The sequence below is a fragment of the Chinchilla lanigera genome, unplaced genomic scaffold (genome assembly GCF_000276665.1).
Source record: "Chinchilla lanigera isolate Chin_1 unplaced genomic scaffold, ChiLan1.0 scaffold00026, whole genome shotgun sequence".
NCBI classification, from domain to species: Eukaryota; Metazoa; Chordata; class Mammalia; order Rodentia; family Chinchillidae; genus Chinchilla; species Chinchilla lanigera.
The window spans coordinates 20,134,562-20,147,074 of record NW_004955427.1 but is presented as its reverse complement, the minus strand read 5'-3'; the positions used below and the strand labels follow the sequence as shown (position 1 = coordinate 20,147,074).

General features: G+C 40.9%; 1 protein-coding gene across 1 annotated transcript in view; it reads left to right on the top strand.

Moving 5' to 3' along the window:
* Hgd (homogentisate 1,2-dioxygenase) overlaps window positions 1-5,553 on the top strand; it is a 47,179-nt gene extending 41,626 nt beyond the window's left edge. Inside the window, exons 13-14 of the mRNA XM_005386468.2 lie at window positions 2,727-2,908; window positions 5,194-5,553. Of these exons, the coding sequence (XP_005386525.1) occupies window positions 2,727-2,908; window positions 5,194-5,343 (332 nt within the window). The 3' untranslated portion in view covers window positions 5,344-5,553. The remainder of the gene's footprint in view (window positions 1-2,726; window positions 2,909-5,193) is intronic.
* Window positions 5,554-12,513: the final 6,960 nt, after the last annotated feature.

Sequence of the window (12,513 nt, the reverse complement as noted above, 5' to 3'; positions counted from 1 at the left end):
TGCAGGACACATATTTTATAAGATTATTTTATAATGGTCACCCAAAGAATCATATACAAAGAGTGCAGGAAATCTGTCCACATAGTAAAGACCAAAGAATCCAGCTGAGGGCCTGGATCCCGTGGTAATGTCCTGCATGAGTTCAGCTGAAGACCCAGAGCCCATAACAATGCCTCCTATGAGTTCAGCTGGAGGCCTGGAGCCCATGACAGCGTGTCATGTTTCGCGGATCTGTGTGTAACAGCTCCCAGGCGCCAGGGCTCTCCGGCGTACAACATCACACCGAAGGAGCCATGACGACGTTTGTGAGGTGAGGACTAAAGCCTCAGGATCAAAGAAGGCCACTTCCTGGTTAACTCCCAGCATCCCCTTTTCCAGTGCCACGTCGAGTGTCTTTTAAAAATAATTTATTCTCAAGGCCTATCCCCAGAGAGTTTATTTCCTTGGCTTTGAGGTAGAACCTCAGACTTGCATTTTGAGCCAGCAAGCCAGGGGACTGTGACGCAGAAGTTTTACAGACTTTATATTGAGAAATCGTGACCTTGAGTTTGTCTCATCACCTGGGCAGGGGGTTAGCAAAGCAGAGTGACTTGGACAAGTTGGGCATTGTGCTATTGGCCCTCAAACCACTCTTTCACCTTCGCTTGTACTTTAGCCCACCTGAAACAAATGACCTTGGGAAATGCCCCTCAAACTTTTCAAATGACTCTCAAAGAACATTTGGATAAATTTCAGAAAGCTATGGATGTCCTGAGTTGCTTGGGAAAAAAGGACAGAACCCCAAGTTAAAAGTAGTTTTATCAGAGATATTAAAAATATTGCTTTAGCAATGCTCAAACTTTTGCCACTTTAATGTGACTTTAAAAGCAAAGTGGGAATTTCTGCTGTAGAAATATTGCCTCCAGTCATTTTAATGCACCTTAGTCAATGAGATTCAGCTTTAATCAGAAAGGCAAGGTCTACCCTCCCACTGTCCTTTGAAATATTGTAAGTGATGTAGAAATGTTATTGCCAAACTCCCTGCTACCTAAATTCATATTCAGATCAAAGCTGAATCCTGTCTTGCTTCTTTCTTAAAATTGAGCTGTGAAGGTGACCTGAAGGACACATGCTAGAGTGAGGAGCGTGACAGCAAATTGAAGTCATGGGCAGAACTGTTTTTAAAATACAGATACTTTGTGCTTCCATTTGCTTCTTTTCCTCTCTTTCTGCTTTGTGGAGAAACAAATAAAGATATGATTTTCTGCAGGGGCTGTCACACCCACACTCACTTTGAAGGGCCTGTTTGTTCTGGGACCAGGGTGAGTGTGGCTGCTGAGTGGGTTATGGAAATAGTTTGACACTTGCTTACACTTTATGTATAAGGAAGAAGGGCAGGCATGGACCCATACCAAGTGTTTGACTTTGCAAGACTTTACATCTCTACTCTGCCTGTGGTTTGTTTTCCACATTCTCACAGGACAGGCTATGAGTCCTTTTAAACAATCTCCTATTGCTCTCTGTATCACAGCACTCAGCACAATATCTAATTATTTATGTTACATGGGTGGACAGGCCGATGGGTGGAGTGGGTGGAGATGAATGGAGGGACAGGTAGATGGGTGGATGGAGATGAAAAGGCACTTCAATTTACTGAAGTGTTATATTTCTTTCATTCTTGCTCTAAAGGGTTTGTTATTCTAATAAAGAGCTTTATTTCATTAGAAGCATAACTTTGAAAGATTACCAGCATGATAATTTTTGTCAAATTTTGTGTGACTCCAGAAAGTACAACTAGGACAAATAAATTTAACTTATGGGGAAAAAATTTACATTTAAGATAGAAAATAACTGGCTAACACCCAGAGCTATTCATTAATATGGTAGAAGGTATGCAGGAAAAACCCAGGAGGCAACCTGTCAGGAATGAAACAGAAAAATCCTTCCACAATGAATGGAAATATGGATCATTTCTAATTTTAAGATGTAGGATTCTAGAAGAACCAAAGAATAAGATTATATCTGATGCATACACAGGAGATATTTGTTATGATAAATAGTATTTATAGTCTGTGTTTTACAGAGAGCAAGATTCTGCCACACAGATTATCATTTGATAATGGACCTTAAGGCCAGGTTTCTTCATATTATGTCACCTTTCATCAGTACACACACACACACACACACACACACACACACCACATCAGCTTTCTAGACTGCGAATCAGAAATGCACAGTAATGTCATGTATTATGGGATAATTTAGAGGGTTTCTTTTTTTTTGTACCGGGAATCAAACTCAGGACCTTGTGCCTGCCAGGCAGGCACTTTACAGGGTTAACTTAGGAAGAGGTTCTGATCTGGAAGAGAAGCTGACTTTGATATGGGACTTAAACATTTTGAGGATAGAATTCTTCCTTGTTTATTATTATTTGCATTTTTATTTTTTCTTCTCTAGGCCTTGGTTTTCTTTATGTCTAGCTTAGTTTTTTTCAAATAGTAGATTTTGAAACTTCCCAATCCACATGACCATGGAGTACAGTTTAGCCTACTGAGAATTCTACACCATTTTGTGGTAAATCCATACTCTTTTATTATCAATCTATGTTCTCTACTACTCCTATAAAATTTATCACATTCTCCTATCTTCTTGGCATTCTGTAGAAATAATGCCAGAGGGGAATGGATTTTTTTTTTTTTTTTGTCTTTCTTTCTATAATAAAAACAGTGCTGCTTCCTCCTTCCCAGGGAACTGCATGAGTGAATTCATGGGGCTCATCAGAGGTCACTACGAAGCAAAACAAGGAGGCTTCCTGCCGGGTGGAGCCAGCCTGCACAGTGCCATGACCCCTCATGGCCCTGATGCAGACTGCTTTGAGAAGGCCAGTAAGGCCAAGCTGGAACCAGAGAGGATTGCTGATGGCACCATGGTAAGCAGCATAAATGCCACTCCTCTGTGCTTCATTTTCCCGTCTGTATAATGGGTGTGCTATCCAGCAGATGGTGGTGAGTTAACCCTATGGACTGTTCTAACACTGCTCAGGTGTAAGAGAATACAACTAATTCTATGGGAAGGATCTCACTATATCTATATGCAGCCCTGTGAATATGCCCTGTCTCAGAGTCTTCTGCTTTCAGAAGTAATCCCCTAAGGCTGCAATAGCAGGCCAGCTGCTATTCTTCAACCAGTTTCCAAGCCAACCAGGGTCAGACAGCCTTTGCCTCCCTAGAGTCAGGGCTTATAAGCAGCAATCCTCAGTTGTTTTCTTACTTTCCTTCACTCTGCTTTGGCATGGGATGAAACCAGTGGGATTCAAAACCTGCTTTGTGTTCCTTTGGTGTTGGGCTGTAAACATGGAGGTTGAACACAATTGTAGCTGGCCACGGTACTTGAGTTTATCTTCTCTTTGTATTCTTGGAGCTAGAGTTAAAGGGCCACGAGAAGTAATGTTATGCTAAATCATATGCAAAGTTGCTTTACACTTTAAAATAAATGTCTTCATTTCTGTTTGGTTTCAAATCTGTGACAGAGAACTGCTTGATCCATGCCCTGTTTGTAAACTGGCTAACTTCTGAGCACTAGCTATCCTACCCATGCAGTTTACTTTCAATCCCAATCCCAAAGGTAGAGGTGGTGGAACTTTCTGGAGGAAGATGAGCCAGAGTCCTTTGCATTTTCTTGGCCTGTCCTCTATTTCCCCTTGCAGGGGCCTCTGTGGGGTTTCTACAGGACCCCATATCCCTATGAGACATGGTTTGACAATCTCAGTTAAGCTATTGCCTCTGAAGGCTCTGGGAAATGCACGGGCTACTCCAGGTTTCCCCTCAGTAACCTCTGGTGCCCTAAATTGGCTTCGGGCTGTCAGTGTTCTTGGGGAGCAGTGTCTACAACAGTGCGGCACAGAATAGGGCTGTTTTTGTTAGGAACAAGACTTTCAGTAATATCTAGGGCCTGGTTACAAGTGGGAAAGAGCTCTCCTACTTAGAGGTTTAGGAACATGGGAGACACTGGGTGTATGGAAGTCCAGAATACTTGGAAAGGGAGAGGATTGCTTTTCCTAGACCTAATTTTGGGTCTCCTTTACCATTTTCCATTTTATAATTTAGACCCAGGTCAATCTATGCGCCTATCCTTATCCTCATTTGAAATGATTAACCTGATACAATATTGTCTTCACAGCCCAGCTGGGAGGGGGCTTTTGGTACTCCTGCCAGACAGTGAAGCTCCACAGGAGGAGTCAGAAAAGATAATAGCATAACAGTCATCCTTGTACCTAAATAGTGCTTTATATATCACATAGCACTTCCCTATGATTTCATTCAGTCCTCACATGAAGCCTGTCACAAGAAGTCAAGCAAGAACATGTATTCACATTCATTTAGGCAGAAAGAAACTAATGTATATGAGACATCAAACATCAATGCGAGTGCTCTGGGCTGTGTCACAAGAGTTATGTAATTTTCTTTCCACCTCCGTATATTTTTTAAATTTCCTACTGTAAGCGTATGAAAATTGCAGGGTTTGGTTTTTGTTTTCATTCTTATTTTTTAAAAGCCATGTGGACAGGAAAATGAGTGATTGATGAAACTGAAATATCTAAGATGCACAGAGGACTGTCATGTTGTTGCTGTTGTGGATGAAAACCTCCAGAACACAGTGGTATATCCACCACTCATGCCCTTCTGGGCGATGGCTTTTTAAAGTGTTGCTGCTGTTGCTGTTATTTCCTATTTCCCTCCTCCTCCTTTTGACCATCTCTTGGTCAGAGTCTTGAAAAAGAAAGCTCAAATCTCAGCTCTGCCCTGACTTGCCACCTTCGACAAGCTGTTTCCCAGGCCTGAGTCTAAATTTCACTTGTGAAATAGGGACTGTGCTCTTTCCCACAAGGATACAACCACCATAGTAATGGCTCCTGGGAAGAAGAATATTCTTGGTCCTAACAAATTTAGCTCCATAGTGCTATGAGGACAGTTTAGGGTATAAGCTCCCAGTTCTCCTTGGCAGAAGAAACATGACACACTGAGTAGTTAAAGATCTTGCTCAAGAGCCAAAGCCCAACATTTAGGGTTCCTCTGTTCACCACGTCAGGACACACGATTTATTAGGCCAAGATCTGCCTACCATGTCTTCTTTCGACATCTGTTGAAATCTAATTAAATGTGCTTGATTGTCTACCTCACCCTTCATTTTCACCTCTATCCTCATTTCCAACAGGCATTTATGTTTGAATCTTCCCTAAGTTTGGCTGTCACCAAATGGGGACTCAAGACCTCCTGTTGTTTGGATGAGAACTACTACAAGTGCTGGGAGCCCCTCAAGAGCCACTTCACCCCCAATTCCAGGACTCCGACAGGACCTAATTGAGACCAGGGCATCTCTGCCATAATTGAGAATGGATTTGTCTGGTCTCTTTGAGAATCTCATGTTCTTGGGTACCATAAGGTGGGGAGGCTGGTTAAAATGAGAGCTCACTTTTCACAGTCAAGTAACTCAGAACATTTGTGGGAACATATTTGGAAAGTTCTATGACTATCAGCTTAATTATTCAATAAATACTTTCTGGTGTTCTGTGAATGCGGCAAATGGTCGTAATCAGGTGTTGACGAGGCAGACCTATGGAGGCCACCATTAGTGGGCCAGGTAAGGTCGTGAGATTAGAACAATGGGAGGGCCCTTTCCCCTATGCTTGTCCTGAGGGCCTTTGTTCTAGCAGCCAAGTGCAAGTAACTACCAGAAACTACAATATCAGGAAAAATAGGACAGCATTGGGACCCTGAGCCAAAATGAAGCCAAGGCTAAGCTCTTAGGGATCAATCCAGTCCTGGGGAAGTTCAGGTCAGCAGAGCACAAATCAGCCTGCTGTTGGCCTAAAATAGATGAGTATTCAGAAAAACAGGCAGTCTAATATAAACCCAGCCACCAAAACTAGTACAACCACTATGGAAATCAGTATGAAGAGTCCTTAAAAAACTAAAACTAGAAATTCCATTTGACCCAGCTTCTAAGTATCTTCCCAAAAGAGTTAAAGACATCATATTACAGTGATACATTTGTGCCCATGTTTATAGCAGCACAATTCACAACAGCTAAATCTGGGAAGCAGCCTATATCTCTATCAACAGATGGATAAAGACAATGTGATATTTATACATACTAGAGCACTACCCTGCTATAAGGAAAGATAAACTTTAGTCATCTATAGGAAAATGGATACACCTTGAGACCATAAGGATAAGTGAAATAAATCAGACACACAAGCTTAACTATCACATGGATTTTCTTATATGAGAAACCCAAATTATAAATAAAGAACAGAATAAAATATAGATAATAGGCAGTACAGAGATAGTTCTTTCTCAAAAAGGAAGGGGATTCAGAAGTGGAGGGAGGAAAAAGAGATGAAGAAAAGAATTAAAATGTACTATGTACATGGACCAACTCCATACAAGGAATGTAACTATTATGTACTGCAAATGTAGCAGAAAAATAAAGAAACCCAGCAACCAAAAAGAAAGAATAATTCACTTACTTTGGATCACCAATTGCCCTTGTTTACCCAGGCTTGCACTCATTTTGGCAATGAAAGGTTCGTATCCCAGGAACTCCCCTAGTCCTGGTCACATGGGGACCATTGTCCACTCTACTATTCACTCATTTCTCAGTCAATTTGGCAATCATGGTTGAATCCTTACTACCAGCTCCAGAGCAAGCTACTGGGAAGGAGGGTTGAAAAGAACAGATCAGTATCTCTCCTTAAGAGGGGTTTCTCACCGGCTGGGGAGAACAAGGTAAAAGAGAATCAAGATCCTTCAAGCACAAAGACATAAAAAATGAGGCAGTACAGCGTGGACAGCTGTATGTAACAGCTCCCTTCCTGTGGACTGGAAGCATCCCTCCCAGAGCACTGGGCTATCCAAGACAGGGTGAGTCAGTAGGTTCTCCTGGCGTGAGAAGACACACAAATCAGACAGAAATATGACGAGAAGTAACATTGGCTACTGCTTCTGTTCTGTAGTTTTAAGACATTTCCCCCAGTTTGTTGTCATGGTAGCAATTTTTATACACTGCTACCAAATTTTCATTCAACAATAGGTAATGAGAGACAGCCACCTGCCAGGGCCTAGGAACCAGAATTACTAGATAAGGGCCAGGGATATAGCTCAGTGGCACAAGCGCCTGCCTGGCCAGCACAAGGTACTGGGTTCGATTCCCAGTACCAAAAAAAATAAAAAATAAAAAAAATCAATAAATTTAGAATTGCTAGACAAAATATAGGATATTCAGTTAAATTTGAATTTTAGACAAACCACCTATAAGTTTTAGTGTCTATTCTATTCAATAGTTGAACATCATTGTGCTAAAATTTTATTCATAGTTTATCTGAAACTCAAATGAGAAGCCTATATTTTTATTGGTTAAATTTGGCAAACCTGCTAGGAATATAGAGGTTAAGGAGATAGATTTTTATTCTTTTGGTTTATTAATACATGTTTGCCATACATAAGGTTTGCATTCCTTGTGGAAAGTTGATACAATGTACATAAGACACCCCAATTCCTCTTTTCCATCCCTTATCATCTCTCTCCATCTCTTGGCCTCATCAAGGAGACAGACATTGTCCTTGCTCTTGGAGAGATTGTATTTTTGAGAGGGAGTTAAATGAAATAAATAAGCAAATTAATCACAAACTTTGAAACACACTGAGAAGAAAATAAATAGTGGTTGAGATGGGTCGACACAAGGAATGGGCTGGGCAGGATCTTTCTTCAGTGAGGAAGGTCTTCAGTGAAATGACTTTTAGCCCAACAGACCTAAAGAATGAGACGGGGCAAGTCTTCGGGAAAGTGTGAGAGTGGAGTGGGGTGGGATGGAGGAGGATATTCCAATAAAATGCTGGGGCCTGAAAGAAGAGTGGGTATGGGGATCCCAGGAGGAGGGTATTGCAATAGCCCAGGGAAACAACGACCTCATTTTGAATGAATGAGGCAGCAACAGAGACAGAAGCAGATCCATTCTGAAAGCTTTGGACCAGAACTGGAAAGGACTGGTTGGATAAGGTGTAGGCGGTAAGGGAAAGACATCTTAAGGGCAGAACTGGCATGAGTGCTGGATTTCCGGTAATGGTATTTCATGGTCTTAAGAAAAAGGTGAATGTATGTTTGAGGGCGACAGAAGTTTGTGGGAATTCCATTGTCCCTTAACATCACAGAGTCCTTATTAAAAATCAAATTTCTTAACTATCAAAGCAGTTAATATCTTTAAATAGGCCTTAAGGATGACCACTGCTGTAGAAACTGCCAGCAGGCCCTTGGAATCCCATTAATAATCACCAACAACGGTCAACTGACTACGTTCAGCTGCCGGCACCCACAGTGTTGCCTGAGGACAAACCAGAGCTCAGCAAGTACTATAGATGAAAGGCCCTGGTCATAGGCCTTGGCCATGGACAAATGAGAATTTGTGAATAAACATGGCAGCTCTCTTGCTCCATACTTTGTGTGTTCTGCCCTGGCTCCCTGCCGCTTCCAGAAGGATTAAAGCTCCATGTATTCGTGGTGGCAACTTCTTACTAGTGCAACAATTATTTCCTCCTCCCTTTTCCTCCCACTTTCGCACTTTTGTGGTTCTTCCTTGACTGTTCTCTAAATTCAGAGCAAGACAACCATTAAAACATTGTATTCCCCAATCCCACTTTCCTGTATGAACACACCTAGCCTTATGCTTATGCTCATAGGCCTTCCACTCTGACTCATTCCGGCTCACTCTCTTACTGGTTCAGTGGTAAAGCTTTCCTAGGTCTTCTAGGTTTCCATGCACTTACCCCCTTGTACTTTGTCTCCCTACTCCTGGCAGCAACTGCCCAGCTAAGGGTGATAGTTCACCCAGGCCAGAATGTTCACGCTAATTAAAATAAGAAGACTTATTTTCCCTTAGTTGTGCCTCAGGTCCGCTGGGAAGATGTGTATCATTTCCTTAATACCCTGTTCTCCAAGATACCTTCTTCTACTAGACTCCCCATAAATTTGTTTATTTTCCCATTAGAGAAGTGTGCAGTAACAGCCACCTTTCTCTTCTTCCTTCCTGAGAGATCTCTTTCCCATCCCAGGCTACTAGCAGTGGTTTAGACCAGTGCTTCTCACTGGGAGCCATTGTTCCCTCCCACCCACTGCAAGACATTTGGCAAAGACTAGAACCATCTTGGGTTGTCACAACTGGAGAAGGCACAGAACAGGACAGTCACCCATAACAAAAAAAAACTATCTGGAACCCAGTGTCAACAGGTGCAAGCAGCTTCAGCTGTGCATTGGATCTCGAGGCAACTCCTTGAACTCACAGCACTCGGGTGTCACAGACCAACTACATTAGAAACTAGAGTGGTGCCCAATGAGGAGATCATGTGCAAAACTCCTAACACAAGTGCAGTGCACCAGCAAGGCTGAGACCACTGAGTTAGAACTTTGCATCTGGTAATGAGCTTTGCAACCTTGTTGCCAATCTCAGATCCTGGTCCAGTTTAGGGTTTTCTACAGACTACAGAGGAAGTTTAAAAAAAATATCCCCAACACTCCCCATGCTTCAGTAAACATGGCCTGGCATGATGATGTGGAGTGAGGGATTAGCCAGGAGGAAAAGCAGGCTGCAGACCTTCCATCAGAAAGCACGCGCTCTGCAGGAGCGCCCAGCTGGGGCACAGGGAGAAGTGGTGATGGACAGAGGGAAGGGAACACAAGCTAAGGCCCAAAGGTAAACTGTGAATTAAAAGTTTACTCTGGGAGGCTGAGGTGGGAAGATTGCAAGTGTGAGTCCAGCCTGGGCAGTTTAATGACTTAGTGAGACCCTGTCTCAAAAATTTACAAAAAAAAAAAAAAAAAGAAAGAAAGAAAGAAAGAAGGAAAAAGGAGATGCGGCATTATAACTCAATGAAGGCGCTGGGTTCAATCCCTAGTACTGCAAAAGCAAAAAGTTGCCATGCAGCTCCTGTATTATGATTTTCAAGTAATGCAGAGATGGCTTGGTAAGTATATGAAAGAGTTCTTCCTACTGAACCTGAAGGAAATTTTGTTCTTCTGGAAAGATATTTTACTGCTAATATTAAAAAAAAAATAGGCTTAAAGATTTGAGTGCTACTGTTTAAACTTTGTTGTGACATTCAGTGGCCAGCTATCCTTCAATTTGATAAAATTAACTTTATATAACTACATCACAAAATCAGAGATATGGCCAACATTTATGCTTTTATGAAGCAGTGTAGTGTGTGGTTAAGAGCGCAGATGATAGAGCCAGACTGCCTGGGTTCAAATCTAAATTCTGCCATCTGTTGGCTGTGTCACCCTGAGAAAATTACTTAACCTGTCTGAGCCTTGGTTTTTTAGGTATAAAATGATTATGCCTACCTCATAGTATTAGTTAAACTAAGCTGCTTAGACTAATATCTATCTCATTGTATAATAAATAGCTATTATTTGGGGTAGTTTTTTTTTTTTGTATCTAGCTCTTGAAACAGAAATATTAGTTTTTTAAGTGTACCTAGTAGATACTAACATAATAACCAGTATACAGTTCTGCAAGACAAGAAAACATTTCTAATAAATTTTAACTTCATAAATGGGTGATATCTTGTAATATGAGTAGTACCCAACATCCAGTGTCACATAATCACAACTGAACCAATGGTTCTTTCTCTTTCTTCTTTCTTTCTCCAGGATTGTGGGTGATTTTTCTCCCAACAGGAAGAGGTTATAGAGGAGATCTTGTTTGCAGAGGAAAAGGAGAAAAATGTGGAAGAATCCCTGACTTCAAATGAGATCAGGGAGATGTGTAAAATGTGGGAAACAGTGCCAAATTTTGTAGAAAAGCACCACCCAAATAAGGCTGTAGCAGTGCCAGTGGTGAATCTGTTTAACAACAATCCAATGTCACATTTCCACAAAATCCTCAAAAGAAGGGAAAACCAAGTGTTATTGCATAGGTTCCTTGTTAAAGTTGCACAAAAAGAAAAAAAAAATTCCATTGAGCTAACAGATATCAGTGATTCTGTTAGTGATGGTGAAAGTTGTCCTACACAATAACCCTCCTCTCTCTTGGCTCCCACACTGGCCATGAAAGTTTTCAAATGTAAGTGCAGGTTAATTTGTTTATTTTTTCTTTGTATTTCCTTTATTATTTTATATTACATTACACTGCTATAATCCTTTTTATATGAAGTTTGGGGGTTGTGGAATGAATCATCTGAGTCTCCATTATTTCTTATGGGGAGATTTGCATTGATGTACAAGTGCTTTGTAGAAGGTACCTGCTTAAATATTTATAAATACTTAATTATAATTTATGTTATAATTAATTATAAGTATTAAGGTCAACAATATTTATTTATATTTAATTACATATTAATAGTACTATTTTATAATTCAACACACCTTTTATGAGCTGTAACCGACATACTAAGTGCATCCATCTGGCTGACAGTCTTAACTGGGGCTCATTTTGTGGGGTAGGGCTTATGTTATGAGCATCCTGAAAAATCATGCTAGGGCTTTTTTTCCACGTAGGTCTTATTTTCAGGGAAATATGATAGCTCCTTCCCCTGGGTGACTGTGGTGCCATCTACTATAGGAGACACTGGAGTGATTAAGCTGAGATCATTGTCCCCAAATAAATTAGCATGTAGCTAAAGAGGAAGGCATGTGCCCTTCTAAAGCAATAAGCAACTAATGTCCAACTAATGGGGGGAAAAAATTTGGGTGTGGTGGCACATTCCTGTAATCCCAGCACTCAGGAGGCTGTTAGGAGGATCCTTGTGAGTTCGCAGTCAGCCTAAACTATAGCCTAGACTACAGCCTGGACTACATAGTAAATTCAAAGCCAGCCTGAACTGCATAGGAAGATCCTGTCTCAAAAAAAAGTATGAGAAATGTAGAAGTAGTTTATCTTTTTTGTTATCTCTAGATCTAAGAGTTAGAAAACCATGCTGAAACTTAATTTGAGATCTCAACAATGTATATTAGTAAAACGATCGAAGAAGAAGTTAAGACAGAATTTAAAGTGGCTTTAATGAAAGCAGTTTCCATGTGACAATCTATGGAGCTTTTATTTTTTCCTAATCAAGAGGGCCCTTGGGGTGTCCACTAGCATAATTTAGGGTTTTAAAATCTGAAATTCCACAAGAAACTTTCACACAGCTAGAAGAGAAATTTAACAAATCAGGTAGTGTTGTTTATTCATGAATGTTTACTGCCTCCATTTTGTATTCTATGAATAAATTTAAAATCTGAAGAACAGATATATTTTATGATAGCCTTTAAAAGGGTATGCAACAGCTAGCAGTGTATTCAACCACAAGTATCTGAATATCTAGCATTAACTTAACAACTAGAGCTTTATCTTATCAAAGAAGTCGAGCTGAGTCCTATAATCTCAGCACTTGGAGAGGCCCAAGTAGGAGGATTGCAAGTTTAGGTCTAGCCTGGGCAACTGACCAAGAGTTTGTTTCAAAATAAAAAATAAAAATGGCTGAGGATGATGCTCAGTGAAAAG